The sequence below is a fragment of the Nannobrachium achirus genome (genome assembly GCF_963921795.1).
Source record: "Nannobrachium achirus genome assembly, chromosome: 6".
Taxonomy (NCBI): Eukaryota; Metazoa; Chordata; class Actinopteri; order Myctophiformes; family Myctophidae; genus Nannobrachium; species Nannobrachium achirus.
In genome coordinates, this window is record NC_137815.1 from 28,786,605 (window position 1) to 28,800,996 (window position 14,392).

Genomic DNA, 14,392 nt, shown 5'->3' on the forward strand with positions numbered 1-14,392 from the left:
GAATGGTGACGTTCTGGCTATACAGGCAATAAATATGAAACCACACTTGCAATTTCCAATTGCATCTTTTCTACTTATTACTTGCGCCTGCAGAGCATGCAAGTAGGGTGATGAGCTATGTTTGTGGGTTATGTGGCCAAAGGCTGGGCCTTTAGCCAATGAGGGAGCAGCGTTCTCTGTGACATCACCACCAACCAACAAGTGTCATCACATACCCACAGACAGAGCTCCGCGTTCGTAAAAACATCATGTCCCTTTGGAAGTCCCAACACCAAACACCAAAAACATTTCGTGTCTCCGGACAACATCAATGCTGATTGGCTGTTTGTTTGCTGTGTTATAATGGAAAGATTTTCAACACTAAAATGGCTTTTTTCAGAGAGACAAATCAGGAGAAAATCTATTGTATTATCGCCCTTTCTCTGTCCCAGCAACATACTCTAGTCTAGGGGTATCTAGTACCAGTAAAGTTCCCACTTGGGAGACCATTTGAAGGATTTGTGTACTATGTTGCCTCTAGTGGCTCCAATCTGGCCGTGTAGGCTACAATTACATCTGTTCTGAGTCCCACCGATTTCACAATGGATCTGCTGAACGTAATACTCCGTAATGAGAATACCTAGACATGAAAGGGGGCTTGAGCCCCTGCCCTTTTACCCATCTGTAAAAAGTGCCCTCTCAAGACCATGAATGCAGTTTTTACTATGGTGAAAGAAATGCAAAAGCCCCTCTTTCCATGCCATACCTGAAGCTGGCATTCAAAAGAATTGCCTTTTCCAAACTCTCCTGAACTTGAATGCAGCATCCTATGTTGAATATAGATTATGCACCAGAGCTTTATTGATTACTGAGGGGAAATTCGTCTTTTGGATTAATAAATAGCCCATCATCTCTGTCCTACGTTGGAACAGCTAGATAGCAGATAACATCCAATGTTTCCTCATCCTCATGAGGAATAAAGGCCCATTCCCACTGGGCCAGATAACAGATAAAAAAATCTCTTTCTTCAGATATTTTTCCATTCAAAGTGGATGGTAGATACAGATAAAATAAATATCTATCACAGATATTTCTTTTATCTGTGGCAGATATTTTTTTTATCTGTATCTACCATCCATTTTGAATGGAAAAATATCTGGAGAAAGAGATTTCTTTATCTGTTATCTGGCCCAGTGGGAATGGGCCTTAAGTCTTACGACTTATTAGGCTATTGTGTGTGGCGTTCATGTGCAATTTACAGTCAACTACACATATACAGTATTATAAATGAATAGCCTACCATGACACAATGGAGGCGTGTCTTCTGCAGGCGATCTGCAGTGACATTAAGGCATTATCTATCTGTCTATTTTCACTCAATTTTCACTCACTTTAACACACTGAGGGACCTAATAATTCATCTCTAAATGCAACTGATAACCAACTAAATAAATACAAATGGTGGACTTTGGTTTGACATTATACTGAAGCCAAGGCAAAAAGAAGAAGGTTTAGTCATTTGGACCAAAAGGAGCACATGCCCTATTGTTTACTATCATCACTGCCATCAAAACAAGACCTGGCAAGAATTATTTATCCTTTAATAAGCAGTTTTCCATCATTTAAACCAGCCTATAAGACACAGCACTAGACCTCCACAGCATTACTGTCTGTTGCTCTTCTGTGAATCCTTTCATATTCAACACAAACGCACACAAAATTATGTTTTCAGTTTTTTTGGATTTAGTTTTAGTTTGTTTTGAGCTGAGATGAAATGCCCTGAATATAGGATTTATTGTTCTGACATGGTTTGAAGGTACTATACTATTGATAGCTCACACAAGCTGTCCATTCAGGTCCTTTTGGTTTCTAACAGTGCTGCTTTCTTGAATTGACTCAAGATACACTTGTGTGATCAAAGTTTACTTGATGGAAGGAGGAGACTTACCAAACTTGAATTTAGTTTTCGAGGGAAAGAATTCCACGTGGAGATGGCATTATTAGGTCGTTCGAAAGAGCGAGATTTCCCCGATTGGTGTCATACTGTAGACTGGCTGCATAATGTCTGAGATGACGTCACTGCAGTCACCCAGGTCACTGTGACGTCAGCACCACAGCCATATTATATCAGGTGTCCGCTCTTCCCTGTTGTTCAGTCGGTAGCAGATTCTCTCCTAGGTTTTCAAAGTAGTGAGAGTTAGTATTTGGGTGATGTTTTAACGGTTGCTGCTCATTAAATCACTAAAGCAGGTCACAAGGGGGAATGGCAGGAGGGCGTACTTTGCAAAGCGGGCCGACACACCTCGCAATTCAAGCGGACAAGGCGGCTCCGCCTTGCCCCACGTCGGGAACGGGAAGCGATGGGAAGCACAAAGCACCCGGGTGGCTGTCTTTGCTCTCGTTCGCCATCCTTCTCCTGGCCTGGTTGGTAGGATTCAGCTCCAGGCTTTTCGCAGTGATCCGGTTCGAGAGCATCATCCACGAGTTCGACCCGTGGTTCAACTACAGAGCAACGGAGTATCTCACCACCAACGGCTTCTATAAGTTCCTGAACTGGTTCGACGAGAGAGCCTGGTACCCGCTGGGCAGGATTGTTGGCGGGACGGTGTTTCCGGGACTGATGGTCACCGCGGGACTGATACACTATGTTCTCAACCTGCTGCACATCACCGTTCACATCCGAGACGTGTGCGTGTTCCTGGCGCCGATGTTCAGCGGATTAACCTCCATCGCCACCTTCCTGCTCACCAAGGAGCTGTGGAGCCACGGCGCCGGCTTGCTTGCCGCCTGCTTCATCGCCATCGTGCCTGGCTACACCCAGCGCTCCGTGGCGGGCTCCTACGACAACGAGGGCGTCGCCATCTTCGCCCTCCAGTTCACCTACTACCTGTGGGTGAAGTCGGTGAAGACCGGCTCTGTGCTCTGGACCATCGGCTGCAGCCTCTCCTACTTCTACATGGTGTCCGCGTGGGGCGGCTACGTGTTCATCATCAATTTGATCCCCCTGCACGTGCTCGTGCTGCTGCTAATGCAGCGCTACAGCAGCAGGCTATACGTCGCCTACAGCACCTTCTACATCATGGGCCTTGTGCTGTCCCTGCAGATCCCCTTTGTGGGCTTCCAGCCAGTCAGGACCAGCGAGCACATGGCCGCCGCGGGCGTGTTTGGCCTGCTGCAGGCCTACGCCTTCATCCACTATCTGAGGGACCGTCTGACCAGCCAGGAGTTCTCGACGCTGTTCCTCCTCTGCATCCCGACCGTGGCCGTCATCGGCACCCTCGCCCTCGTCTATCTGATGTACGCGGGCTACATCGCTCCGTGGAGCGGCCGTTTCTACTCGCTCTGGGACACTGGCTACGCCATGGTCCACATCCCCCTGATAGCGTCGGTGGCGGAGCATCAGACGCCCACCTGGTGGCAGTTCTTCTTCAACCTGCATGTCTTGCTGTGCACCTTCCCGGCGGGCCTCTGGTTCTGCATCAGGAACGTCAACGACGAGCGGGTCTTCGTGGTGCTGTACGCCGTCAGCGCGGCGTATTTCGCCGGCGTGATGTCGCGTCTGATCCTGACGCTGACTCCGGTGGTGTGCGTTCTGTCCGCCGTGGCGTTCTCCAGCGTGTTCGAGCGCTACCTGGCGGACGACGCCCACAGCGACGGCAAGAACGCCGACAGCGACGGCAAGAACAAGGACAACAAGAAGAGCTCTGGGAGGCTCCTCGATAAGCCAGGAAAGGTGCGCAAACAACATGTGTCTGAGGAGGAGAGGCCAGAGCAGGAGAAGGTAGCAGAGGGTCTGGGGTCCGGCATGAAGTCTGGAGTGTGCTTTGTCATGTTGATACTGCTTGTAATGTTCACAATGCACTGCACCATGGTCACCCGCTCTGCGTACTCCCACCCCAGTGTGGTGCTGACAACAGGAAACCGCGACGGATCGATCAACATCATCGACGACTACAGGGAGGCGTACTATTGGCTGAGAAAGAACACGGACGAGCACGCGCGGGTCATGTCGTGGTGGGACTACGGCTACCAGATCGCCGGCATGGCCAACAGGACCACGATAGTCGACAACAACACGTGGAACAACAGTCACATAGCGCTGGTGGGCAAAGCTATGGCGTCCAACGAGACCGCAGCTTATGAGATCATGAGGTCCCTGGATGTTGACTATGTTCTGGTCATCTTTGGGGGCATGATGGCCCAGGGCGACGACATTGGCAAGTTCCTGTGGATGGCGAGGATAGCGGAGGGGGAACACCCCAACGACATCCGGGAGAGAGACTACCTCAATGCCCAGGGAGAGTACAGGGTGGACGCAGGCGGCACGCCCGCAATGTTCGACTCCATGGTGTACAAGATGTGCTACTATCGCTTCGGGGAAATAAAGTTGAGCTCCCGGCATCCGCTGGGCTATGACCGGTCGCGCGGTGTGGAGATCGGCTTCAAGGACATAAAGTTCACACATCTGGAGGAGGCGTTCACCTCGGAACACTGGCTGGTCCGAATCTACAGGGTCAAGAAGCCGGAGAACAGGGAACCTCTGGACCACAAACCGCACGGTTTCAATCCGAAGCAGGTGTACACGTCCAAAAAGACTGCCCAGAGGAAGCAAGGACACATCAAGAACAAGTTGGTCCTGAAAAAAGGCATCCATCCATCCATGCATCTTCAAACACTTAAAGCCAACTATTATTAAACAGCAAGACACAAGGAAGATGATTTACTAGGAAAGAGAAAATGAAAAGAAGTGCAAGTGAAACCCCAAGCCCAGTTGTTTTGGGGTGCACTCATTTTGGTTCAATTCAAACGTCCTTTGCATGTGCATGGTTTTAAAACAAATGCATGACTTTTAAAATCGGAACCAAAATGCGAAATATACTTGTCAATGCTTGCAGAATCTCTTCTGCCTCCCCTCCATGCAGCAACCTTTTTTTTCTCTTTTCTTTTTTTTCACAAATTATAATGTTTTGCTGACTGATCAGCAAGACAAAATCGAATCATGTGGATTTTGGGAACCATGTGGAGGACTTGTGGCAGCCTGTGTTAATTTGCCAGCCTGTAATGCCAACCTCAAGCTCAAGAAAGATTTACAGTTCAGAGCCCCTTTGACTTCAATTATAACATTTAATACGTTAATAATACAAAGAATACATCAATCATGTGGAAAAATACGTACTTGAGACCCAAAAGAGAAATCCCCCTATTATAATAAAATCCATACATGGGCAACTGGCGACACATGTGGCCCCCACCTTCATTTAATGTGGCCCGCAGGTTAATATCGGAATACTGATAGATATCAGGTGTTAGGTGCTAGTACTAGTCTTTTTTTTATGCCCAATGAATTTCCAATTCAAAAATAGCACAAAATAGCCGATCTACAAGCTCAAAAAGTTTTGAGCTTGTAGATCATCTATTTTTGCTATTTTTGACTGTATATGCATTGTGGCCCTCTTTGGAGTGAGTGTGAAAATATATAGTGTCCTTCTCCATCATCAAAGTTGCCCACCCCCGTAATAAGCAGGAAAAAAAAGTCTAAAATTTCAATGTATCTTTTACGGCAGGGGTCTTCAACACAGGGTTTTTGTGCGATAGGAACTTTCTTTTTTCAGCTTGCAAAGCTGGTCAATAGATAGACAGCCGATTATGTCATTTAAATGATGAACGTCATATTGCAGGAGATTTTATGACGTCAGAATTCAGGAGATATTATTGCGACCGAAGGGTCTCACAGCACACAATTGGTTCTACAAACAGGGATCTCCATACCGTATATGGGCATAAAAGGGATTGTATGTATGATGTCATAGGACTTTCACATAACAAGTGACCGAATGGTTCCACAGACTCCAACTTTTGCCGATCCAACCAATATGCCCATATCTCCATATATGGGTATCAGTAACTGATCCGATATATATATTTTTTGTGACCAAAGGTCACAGTATACCATGAGAAATGTCGCAGCTTGTCTCCGTCTGTGTCAGTCCTTCCTTCAGTCAGTACACATTTTTACAGTACATTTTTACAGTCTATTGGTTCCCTTGTCACTGTGACATCACTCTGATATCATGCTCTGATGTCACTGTGATGTAGGGGAACCACTCTTAACAGAATGGGTTTGCTGCTCTGACATCACACTCTGGCTTCATGTCCCTTTTATGCCCATATATAGTCAACAATCTGATGTCAGAACATGCCCATATATGGGCATTCCCAGATCCCCCTTGCAAATTAATTGCATCCTTGTCCGTTGTATGCCCATATATGGCGATGTCATCAATATTAAGGGCATATCTGGGAATGCTCATATTTGGTAATGCCCATATATGGGCATGTTCTGCCAATCTAACTGGTCCGATATACATCACTGACCAGATAGCCAAGAATTGGCGCGTTTTACAAGTAATAATGAACTCCCTCCTGCGCACCCTCGCCCTATGTGCCCTTTTCGCCCTTAGGCGTCTTACTGGTAATATCAATTTATATTGCATCACACCATTTATAATGGTGGATAATTCAGCCCCCAGTGGATTCCACAAGGCCATTATCATACCATTTAATTTCATTCCATAACGAGGAGGCGGGGCATTCATGACAACACTGATGCTACGATGACATCATGATGATGTCACTCATCGCAGGGGGTTTAGCCCATTATATAACAGGTGTGCTGCAGGAAAGAAAGACAAAACAACAGCTTCAATCGTTCAACTCAAGAGGATCCACAGAACATTCGACTAGATTACCACATGTTTATATCCAGCCTACAGACAATATTGAATAGCCACTCATTTCTAAGAGAAAAGGAGAAAGACTTAATATCCAACATGTCGTTGTTAACTGAACAAAGAAGTAAACCTGAAAGTGAAGGGACCTCCACCTCCTTCATCATGAGCCCGGACCGGGATTACAGCAGTAAGCCCGGTCCGGGGCCTCTGTGGTGCTCCTGACACCCCCCACGCACCGCTAAAGATCCAAGGTGGCCGACACGATGATCAGTCCGATGACGAGTGCGGCGGTGGCCTTTCGGCCAAGCTGTTCTACTCCGACTCCAAGCTGCTGGTTCTAGAAACCACCCCGCCTGCCGCCAACTGCAGGATGCGTTGCCTGCTCTTCGCGCCTTGCCGCTATGCGGGGGCCAAGCGCTGCGTCTTGAGGGCGGCGCTGAAGGGCGGGAACCTCTACGTGGAGATCCCTACGGGGCCGCTGCCCGAAGGCAGCAAGGACATCTTCGCCCTCCTGCTGGGGTTCGCCGAGGAGCAGCTGCGGAAGGACCAGGTGTTCATCTGCTTCCACAAGAACCGTCACGACCGGGCGTCCCTGCTGCGGACCTTCGGTTTCCTGGGCTTCGAGGTCGTGTCTCCGGAAGATCCCCTCGTCTCCGCCCACCCAGATACTTTCTTCATGGCGTACAGAATCGAGCAAGAGTCCTCCCCCTCCTCTGATGATTAAACCACTGAGCAATTACACAAGCATTGTTGTACTGCTATCATTTGCCAACGCATAAAGCGGCTATAATGATAATTATAATGCTTTATTAACTACTTTAGCTGGGGACCCCCTGGAACCCCACCTGCCCAATGAGCTTCTGGTTTACTGGGACAGCAGTGGGGTGGCAGCGGCCGCTTGGCAACCAGGAAGGTTCCCAATTCGATCCCGGGCTCCCCCAGGGTGTCAAATGTCAAAGTGTCCTTGAGCAAGACGCTGAACCCCTAACTGCTCCCGATGAACAAGTTGGTTCCTTGCATGGTTTCCTCTGCCATCGGTGTATGAATGTGTGTATGTAATGCACGATCTTTGTAAAGCACCCAAATCAAATCTGGGCGAATGCATCCTAAGAGGATGAAGGTAGAGGAGTGGATGAAAGTCATGTTGAAAGTGTCAACATTATTTATTCTCCTTTGTTATGGCATGCCACCTAAAGGACAAGCTGTCTGGCAGGAGGACATCTGGAAGAGCATTTTGTCTGTACAGTATACTTGTATGAATGTAAGCACAGCACATGCATACTATATGTATCCAAAATCTTAAGTGTGACTGACTGATTTAGCAGATATCTTGTGCATGGAATATTTACATTGGAATATTTTTTATTGTATTTTTTTTTGGAAGGGGGGTAATTTTATTTATGATTGTATTTTCTTTTTTTGAAGGGGTGATATTTTGTGTAATAAAATAAAACGAAGATCTCAGATCCACAGTCCCTACACACCACCAGACCACCGATCAGTCTTCCCCAAATGGAACTCCATATTTGTATGTGCTTCATATTTGTATGTAAATATGATGAAGCAATGTAATTTGCCCAAATATGGAGTTTTTGGAGACTTTTGGAGAGGACATGCATAGGCCTACTATATAAATGTCAAATTTCTTGTGCATGCTAGCAGCAAGAAATTCATTTGGTGGGGACAAATACATCACATGCACCAAATGTGGAGTTTGGAGTTTTTGCCCAAATATGGACATATCCCCTACTTTTGTGTGCTAACGGCTTTTCTACAGTAGCTAACCACTACGATATTTTATGTGCATGCTACCAACATGTCAAGGACGTCAATCCCCCATTTTTGTGATGTAGGTGCTAACCGCTCCTACATCTGGCTTTATCTGTTTGTATGTCCCACAATTGGCTCATTGGCCAAGCTTATCCGGAATCGTTGTGATTGCGCCAGCAGAGCGTGCAGGTAGGTTGATGAGGGCTGTCTGTATGTATGTATATACATGTATGTGGCTAATGAGGGAACGCTGCTCCCTCATTGGCTAAATGCCCAGCCAATGAGGGAGCAGCGTTCTCTGTGACGTGTCCACCAACCAACAAGTGCGACCTGATACAAGGCACAAGTTGGCACCTCAACAGAGTGCCAACGTGTGCCACATACCCACCACAAGCCTGCCTCTGGATATTGGCCGACAGCCTCTGAGTTGGTTCGAACGACTTCACAGCCTCAGCTATAGATTAAGTAAGCCTTGCTGAGTCATGAGGCCCATAGGGCAGGAGCCTATCTCATGTTTCTGCAGCATGAGGCAGCTTGATGTACAGATACACCCCCGGTCCCTGGACATGACGCTAGTATGTCACAGGGCCCCAATCCAACCCTTGATACTAGAAGTGCCAAGCAGGGAGGCACTGGTCCCATTTTTCTGGTGTGACCCGGCCGGGGATCGAACCCCAGGCTCAGGGCGGACACTCTAACCATGAGGCCACACGAACGGTCAATTAGTGTCACTAAATAATAGCGCTCTCTTCACTCTAGGTGACATTTTTGTAAGAGATGGGAAGGCCCAATTGTTAGCCTACTATCAGGAGACCGGGTTAAAATCCGGGCTAGCCTAGAAGAGGAAAGTTACTATAGTGCAGCATTAACTATTTTGTTAACTAGGGCTAATACGTAAACAAAACTAACCCATCACAGAACTTCACCGGCTCTGGGAGGTTTTGAGGTTTATGGAGGATTCTGCATTACCCTTCGTAGCAGAGGCATACTTTAAGAAAGACATAGCTGGTGGCAAATTAATAAGTTATTACAATAGTCCCATTTCTAAAAAAGCAGAAATAGTGAATCTACAAACTCCCAAAGCAGTGCCAAGTAACTAGTTTCACAATTTGTTTGGGGGCGAATAGAGAAAATGTTTAAAAATGTTAGAATGTAATGATATTCACAACATAGGGATGCCACTTTGAAAGTGGTTAATGAATTAATGGTTGTATTAAACAACAAAAACCCTGTCTAAATGATAAAAGATGTCACGTGTAAATGGGCGTGCATCGATTGCAATGAAATCAGATGAATCTACTAAAACAATTCAGCGTTGGGGACACTTGTAACTAGTGTGTGGATTATAGAGAATAGAGAATATAAGCCTACTGGAATTATGAATTAATATTAAAAAGTTAGCACGTCCAAAACTTCAAATAAATGGAGGACAAAGTACTCATATTTACACTTTTTATTTGCACACACCAAAAAAAGAATGCTTACGCGTTTCGGCTATACAAGCCTTCATCAGAGCATGGATTATGAATTACTATATTTGTAACAAAACGTAAATGCCTTGCATCATCACTGGATGAAAAAGAGTAGAAATGTCTCAGTGATGATAATAATGTGACGTTACTGTCATCTGTGCGTGTGTGTGTGTGTGTGCGTGCGTGTGCGTGTGTGTGTGTGTGTGTGTGTGTGTGTAGGGCGTCGCTGGAAAGCAGCACTTGTGCTCAGCTGGTCTACTACCATGGGTAAATAATGAAAATATAATATAACATCAAGTGAATTAGTTTGACTTGTGATATAATATCTTACAACAACATATTTAGGCTACCTGTATTCAACTCTGTATGTAACGTTCAGTGACTCAGACAGTACAACACAAACAATCAGGAAATAATTCAAAGTCCACATAAAAAAAATATAGAAAACTTTTTGAATATACTTTTTTTTAAACACAAATGTTCTCTTCTAAGGGACGGGGGTCCCTGGAGGAAACATATTTTCAGATGGGGGTCTGCGGCCAAATGCCTATAACTTGGGGGTCCCTGGGGGCACGGTGGCGCAGTGGTTAGCGCTTCGCCTCACAGCTAGAAGGTCCTGGGTTCGATTCCCGCTGGGGGACGCTGTGGGTGCTGGGGGCGTGTTTCTCCCTCCGTGTCATCAGCGCCACACCCTAGGTGGGGTCGGCGATAGGGCCTTTCTGTGTGGAGTTTGCATGTTCTCCCCGTGTCTCCTAGGGTTGATACCCTCACAAAAACATGCAGTAATCCTGGTCTCAATAATGCCTCCCCCTGGCCAGCCGGGGCGCCTGATGGAGGGGAAAGGAACTGGTTGGAATAACGTGTTCCTTCCACGCGCTACGTCCATCCCGGGGAAATCCCCCCTGTCAGGTGAAAAGAAACAACTTGGACTACTCATGCATAGAAGGAAGCATGAGGTCAGTCCGTTGTCTCCCCAGGCGTGGCAGAGGGAGTGCAGAGCCCAGGATTACATAGGCAATTGGCACTGGGTGAAAAAATGGGTTGCAAAATCGTGGGATAAAAATTATAGTAAAAAAATAACTTGGGGGTCCTTGACATGAAAACATTTCAGAACCACTGCTTTAGGAAACACTTGTTAACGTGACTGTCATTGATCACAACACTATTACATATTCTACAAGAGTAATTCCCCCCCTAAAGACTCTCAATGACTCATCATCCTCATCCTCATCCTCATCATCATCATGTCTAACTGCATTGTTTCACAGTTACACCGACCTTCCCAGGTAACATCTTCAGGGAATCACTAGTGCAAATGTATGGAAAGAGTGTGTCAGTGAACGTGTGTGTGAAGGTGTGTATGTGTGCGTTAGTGTCAGGATCAGAGAATGACAGTTTTCCTTCATTCCAGTCCAGCTGGACTCTGATCCTCTGAGGTTTCTGCTTCAGTGAGAGAACAGTGGCTGACCCTGGTCTGGAGCCTGCTCTGTATTTACCTTTATAGAACCCTATTCTCCAGAATTCACCCCCTCCGTTTCCCTTCCTCTGGTACGACTCTTCCAGCACACCTAGTCTCCAGTCTTCATTGTCTCCAACCTCAACATCCCAGCTGTGAGACCCTGAGTTAAAGCTCTCAGAACCCAGGACGAGGCCATAGTGGTTAAACCTCTCTGGGTTGTCAGGAATTCGCTTCTGCCGTTCTCCACCTCTCACACTGGTCAGATCATCAGACAGTGTGTATACTCGAGGGGCAGTGTTGGGGTCCAGAACGACAGGAGTGTAGGATACAATGTCCTTCATCTTGTCCCAGACTCTGAAGGTCAGGTTTCCCAGGTGTTTGGCCACATCTAGCAGCGGTCCTGAGACCGGCTGTGGGTCCTGCAGTGTGAGCTGGACTCTTTCCATTGTGGTCTTGTAGTTCTGCAGGAATGAGACGTGTTCAGCTCTCAGATCCTCCTGTATGGCTCTGATGTTGTTTGAAGTGGCTAATATGTCTCTGTTCAGACACTCAATCTTCTCCTTCATCATCTGACTCTTCTGCTGCTCTTCCTCCCTCAGTGCAGTGATGCTGGCCTCCTCTTCCTCCAGTAGAAACTGATGAAGCTTCCTAAACTGCTCCTTAATCTGTGTCCATGTGTGCCGGGCCTGGACCTGGAAGTGATTTTCTGTTCGGACACTTTTATTTTTAACTTTGTTCAAGATCTCCAGTTTCTCTTGCAAAGGTTTCAGGAACTTCTGGACCTCCTCCTTGTGATCCAGAGCAGCTTCATCGATGGGTCTGAAACTGTGGTTGGTGTGTTTTTTAGAATCTCGACACACAAGACACACTGGCTGTTGACATTCTAGACAGAACAGTTTGAGTTTCTCAGCATGCAGACTGCAGAGATCCTCAGACCCTGATGAAGTTCTCTTATGTTTCGAAGCTCTCTGTCGCTCCTTTATGAAGGCCTCACACACGTTCTTCAGCGCCAGGTTACGGGGTAGATGATCTGTTGAATGAATTTCTTTACAAACAGGACATTGCTTAATTCCTTTCTCTCTCCACCATTGCTGCAGACAGGCATTACAGAAGCTGTGGCTACATAACAGGAGAACAGGATCTTTAAAGATGTCATGACACACAGGACAGGAATAATCCTCTTCTGGAAGAGACGACGTGGAAGCCATTTAGTCTCTGAGTGAAGCTACAAACACTCTGCTCAATACAGGAAGTCAGTCAGTGCAGGTAACACTTCCTCCTCTAGAAAGTTCCCTGAAGTTTACTCTCACTGTGAATGGTGGTTGTTGTTAAAGTCCATTATTCAGCTGACAGAGTCAGCAGCAGGTTCCAGTGGTCTGGGTCAGTATTCCCTCCTGTAGCTGTGGAAAGACAGTCTGTCCTCTTCACTGGAAGTTGTGTTTGATCTGAAGGTAAATCTTATCGTCTCAGATGAGTCTGGCAGGGGGCGGAGCTTTGACACACCACCACAGACCTGTTGCAGAGCACACAGAGGATTAAAATACATACTTTACCCATACTGTACATGATATAATGAGAAGAATATAGAATATAATTGAGGTGAAAGTAAACACTAGCCTCTAAATCGGCTGTAGACCTCATGAGTCATTGATGCATCTAAATGTAGAGAAAATAATGTTCAATTTGAAGGGGTCACTGTGACAAAATGTTAGATTATGTAAAACTTCCTTTTGATTCTACTCTTTGATCTGTTTCCACAGACCCAATCCTGATCTTCGTCATAATTAAAATCTACCAGAAGTCTAAAAAGTAAGTGCAGAGTCTGGGTTATAATGTCCTACATTGTCTAAATCTGCTTTGCACACAACTTGAAATGAGTCCTGAGTACCTGCACATAAAGCACACTCAAGCATTCAGGAGGGATTAAATAATTCCCATGATGCAACCAAACATTTGGTCTTCTTGAGACCCCACTCTGAATGCTTACACTAAAATTAACAAAATATATGTTTTATTCAACTAACTGTTCTACATTGTTCCACAGAGACTGATAAACACAACAATACATGCGGTAATACAAAGTATACTGGATGTAATCAAGTAGCCTACAGATTACAATCCTTGCATAATTCACTCAAGGCCTTGTGGAACACTTGAAACTGGTGGATAGATGAGATACAAGTCAACAATGAAAAGTCCTCAGGACTTATTTGTGATGCACTTTAAGCTTTAATGTCTTACTGAATCACATGTTGTTTTACATTCTGACTAATAAAGTCAAAATCAATCAATCAATCAAAGTCAAGTTAAAGTACAGGTAGAACGAACAACTGTTTAAACGAACAAAATGTGTATCTGAAATGGGGATTGTACAAGCAGGCAGAAGGCATACATCCTTACCTGTAACTTTGTCTTGAATGTTTCCTCACAACAGAACAGAAGGTCACTTTGAAAAGGCGGTCTGATAGTTGAAGTGAAATGCTAGTTGCTCGGTGGTGGTCACTCCATGGTGTTGTGTCCTGACTCCTGTCTGTGGTGCTCTGACTCTGAGCAGCAGCAGGTCAAGAGAGGAGAAACACCTCCTCCCACCTCCCCACACACCTTTCCTCCAGTTAGAAAACACTCATTGGTCCATATCCATATGAAAAACCAGCCTGATTGACAGGCCATCATCACACAACATGTGAATAAAAACTAAACTATTTATTTAAACAACATGAAACGTGTAGTGGTGTGTGTCAAACGCACATCCCAACTATTCTCCCCCTCCCCCAACACGCACGCACACACACACCCACGCACACACACACACACACACACACTGTCGAAATGCACGGTTTTCAAATCAGCCTTTCAACCCTGTTTTCCCTTAACTTTAGATCAAGTTGAAGATAATCATCTTTGCGCTGCTTAAATGCTGGATGCAAAATATTATTTGTGGGGCGTTTATTGCTAAAAAGTGAGGCAAGAGAAATGTACAC

General features: G+C 45.9%; 2 protein-coding genes and 1 pseudogene across 3 annotated transcripts; 2 read left to right on the plus strand and 1 right to left on the minus strand.

The window, feature by feature from the left end:
- Positions 1–2,242: 2,242 nt before the first annotated feature.
- Positions 2,243–4,675, plus strand: LOC308286970 (dolichyl-diphosphooligosaccharide--protein glycosyltransferase subunit STT3B-like; the record flags this gene model as incomplete). Its single annotated transcript, XM_080728092.1, has 1 exon — positions 2,243–4,675. One exon carries the CDS (start codon positions 2,243–2,245, stop codon positions 4,673–4,675), a length of 2,433 nt encoding a protein of 810 aa, XP_080584218.1.
- Positions 4,676–6,731: 2,056 nt separating this feature from the next.
- Positions 6,732–7,434, plus strand: LOC308286971 (ornithine decarboxylase antizyme 1-like; annotated as a pseudogene). Its single transcript has one exon. The product of its transcript is annotated as an ornithine decarboxylase antizyme 1-like (transcript).
- A 3,742-nt stretch (positions 7,435–11,176) lies between these two features.
- LOC308286549 (E3 ubiquitin-protein ligase TRIM35-like) lies at positions 11,177–13,016 on the minus strand. Its single transcript, XM_080727598.1, has one exon. The coding sequence runs from the start codon at positions 12,617–12,619 to the stop codon at positions 11,201–11,203; it is 1,419 nt and encodes a 472-aa protein (XP_080583724.1). The 5' UTR covers positions 12,620–13,016; the 3' UTR covers positions 11,177–11,200.
- Positions 13,017–14,392: the final 1,376 nt, after the last annotated feature.

Excerpts from the sequence above, each read along its gene's own strand:
- LOC308286549 (XM_080727598.1), bottom strand. The coding sequence starts at position 12,619 with ATGGCTTCCACGTCGTCTCTTCCAGAAGAGGATTATTCCTGTCCTGTG.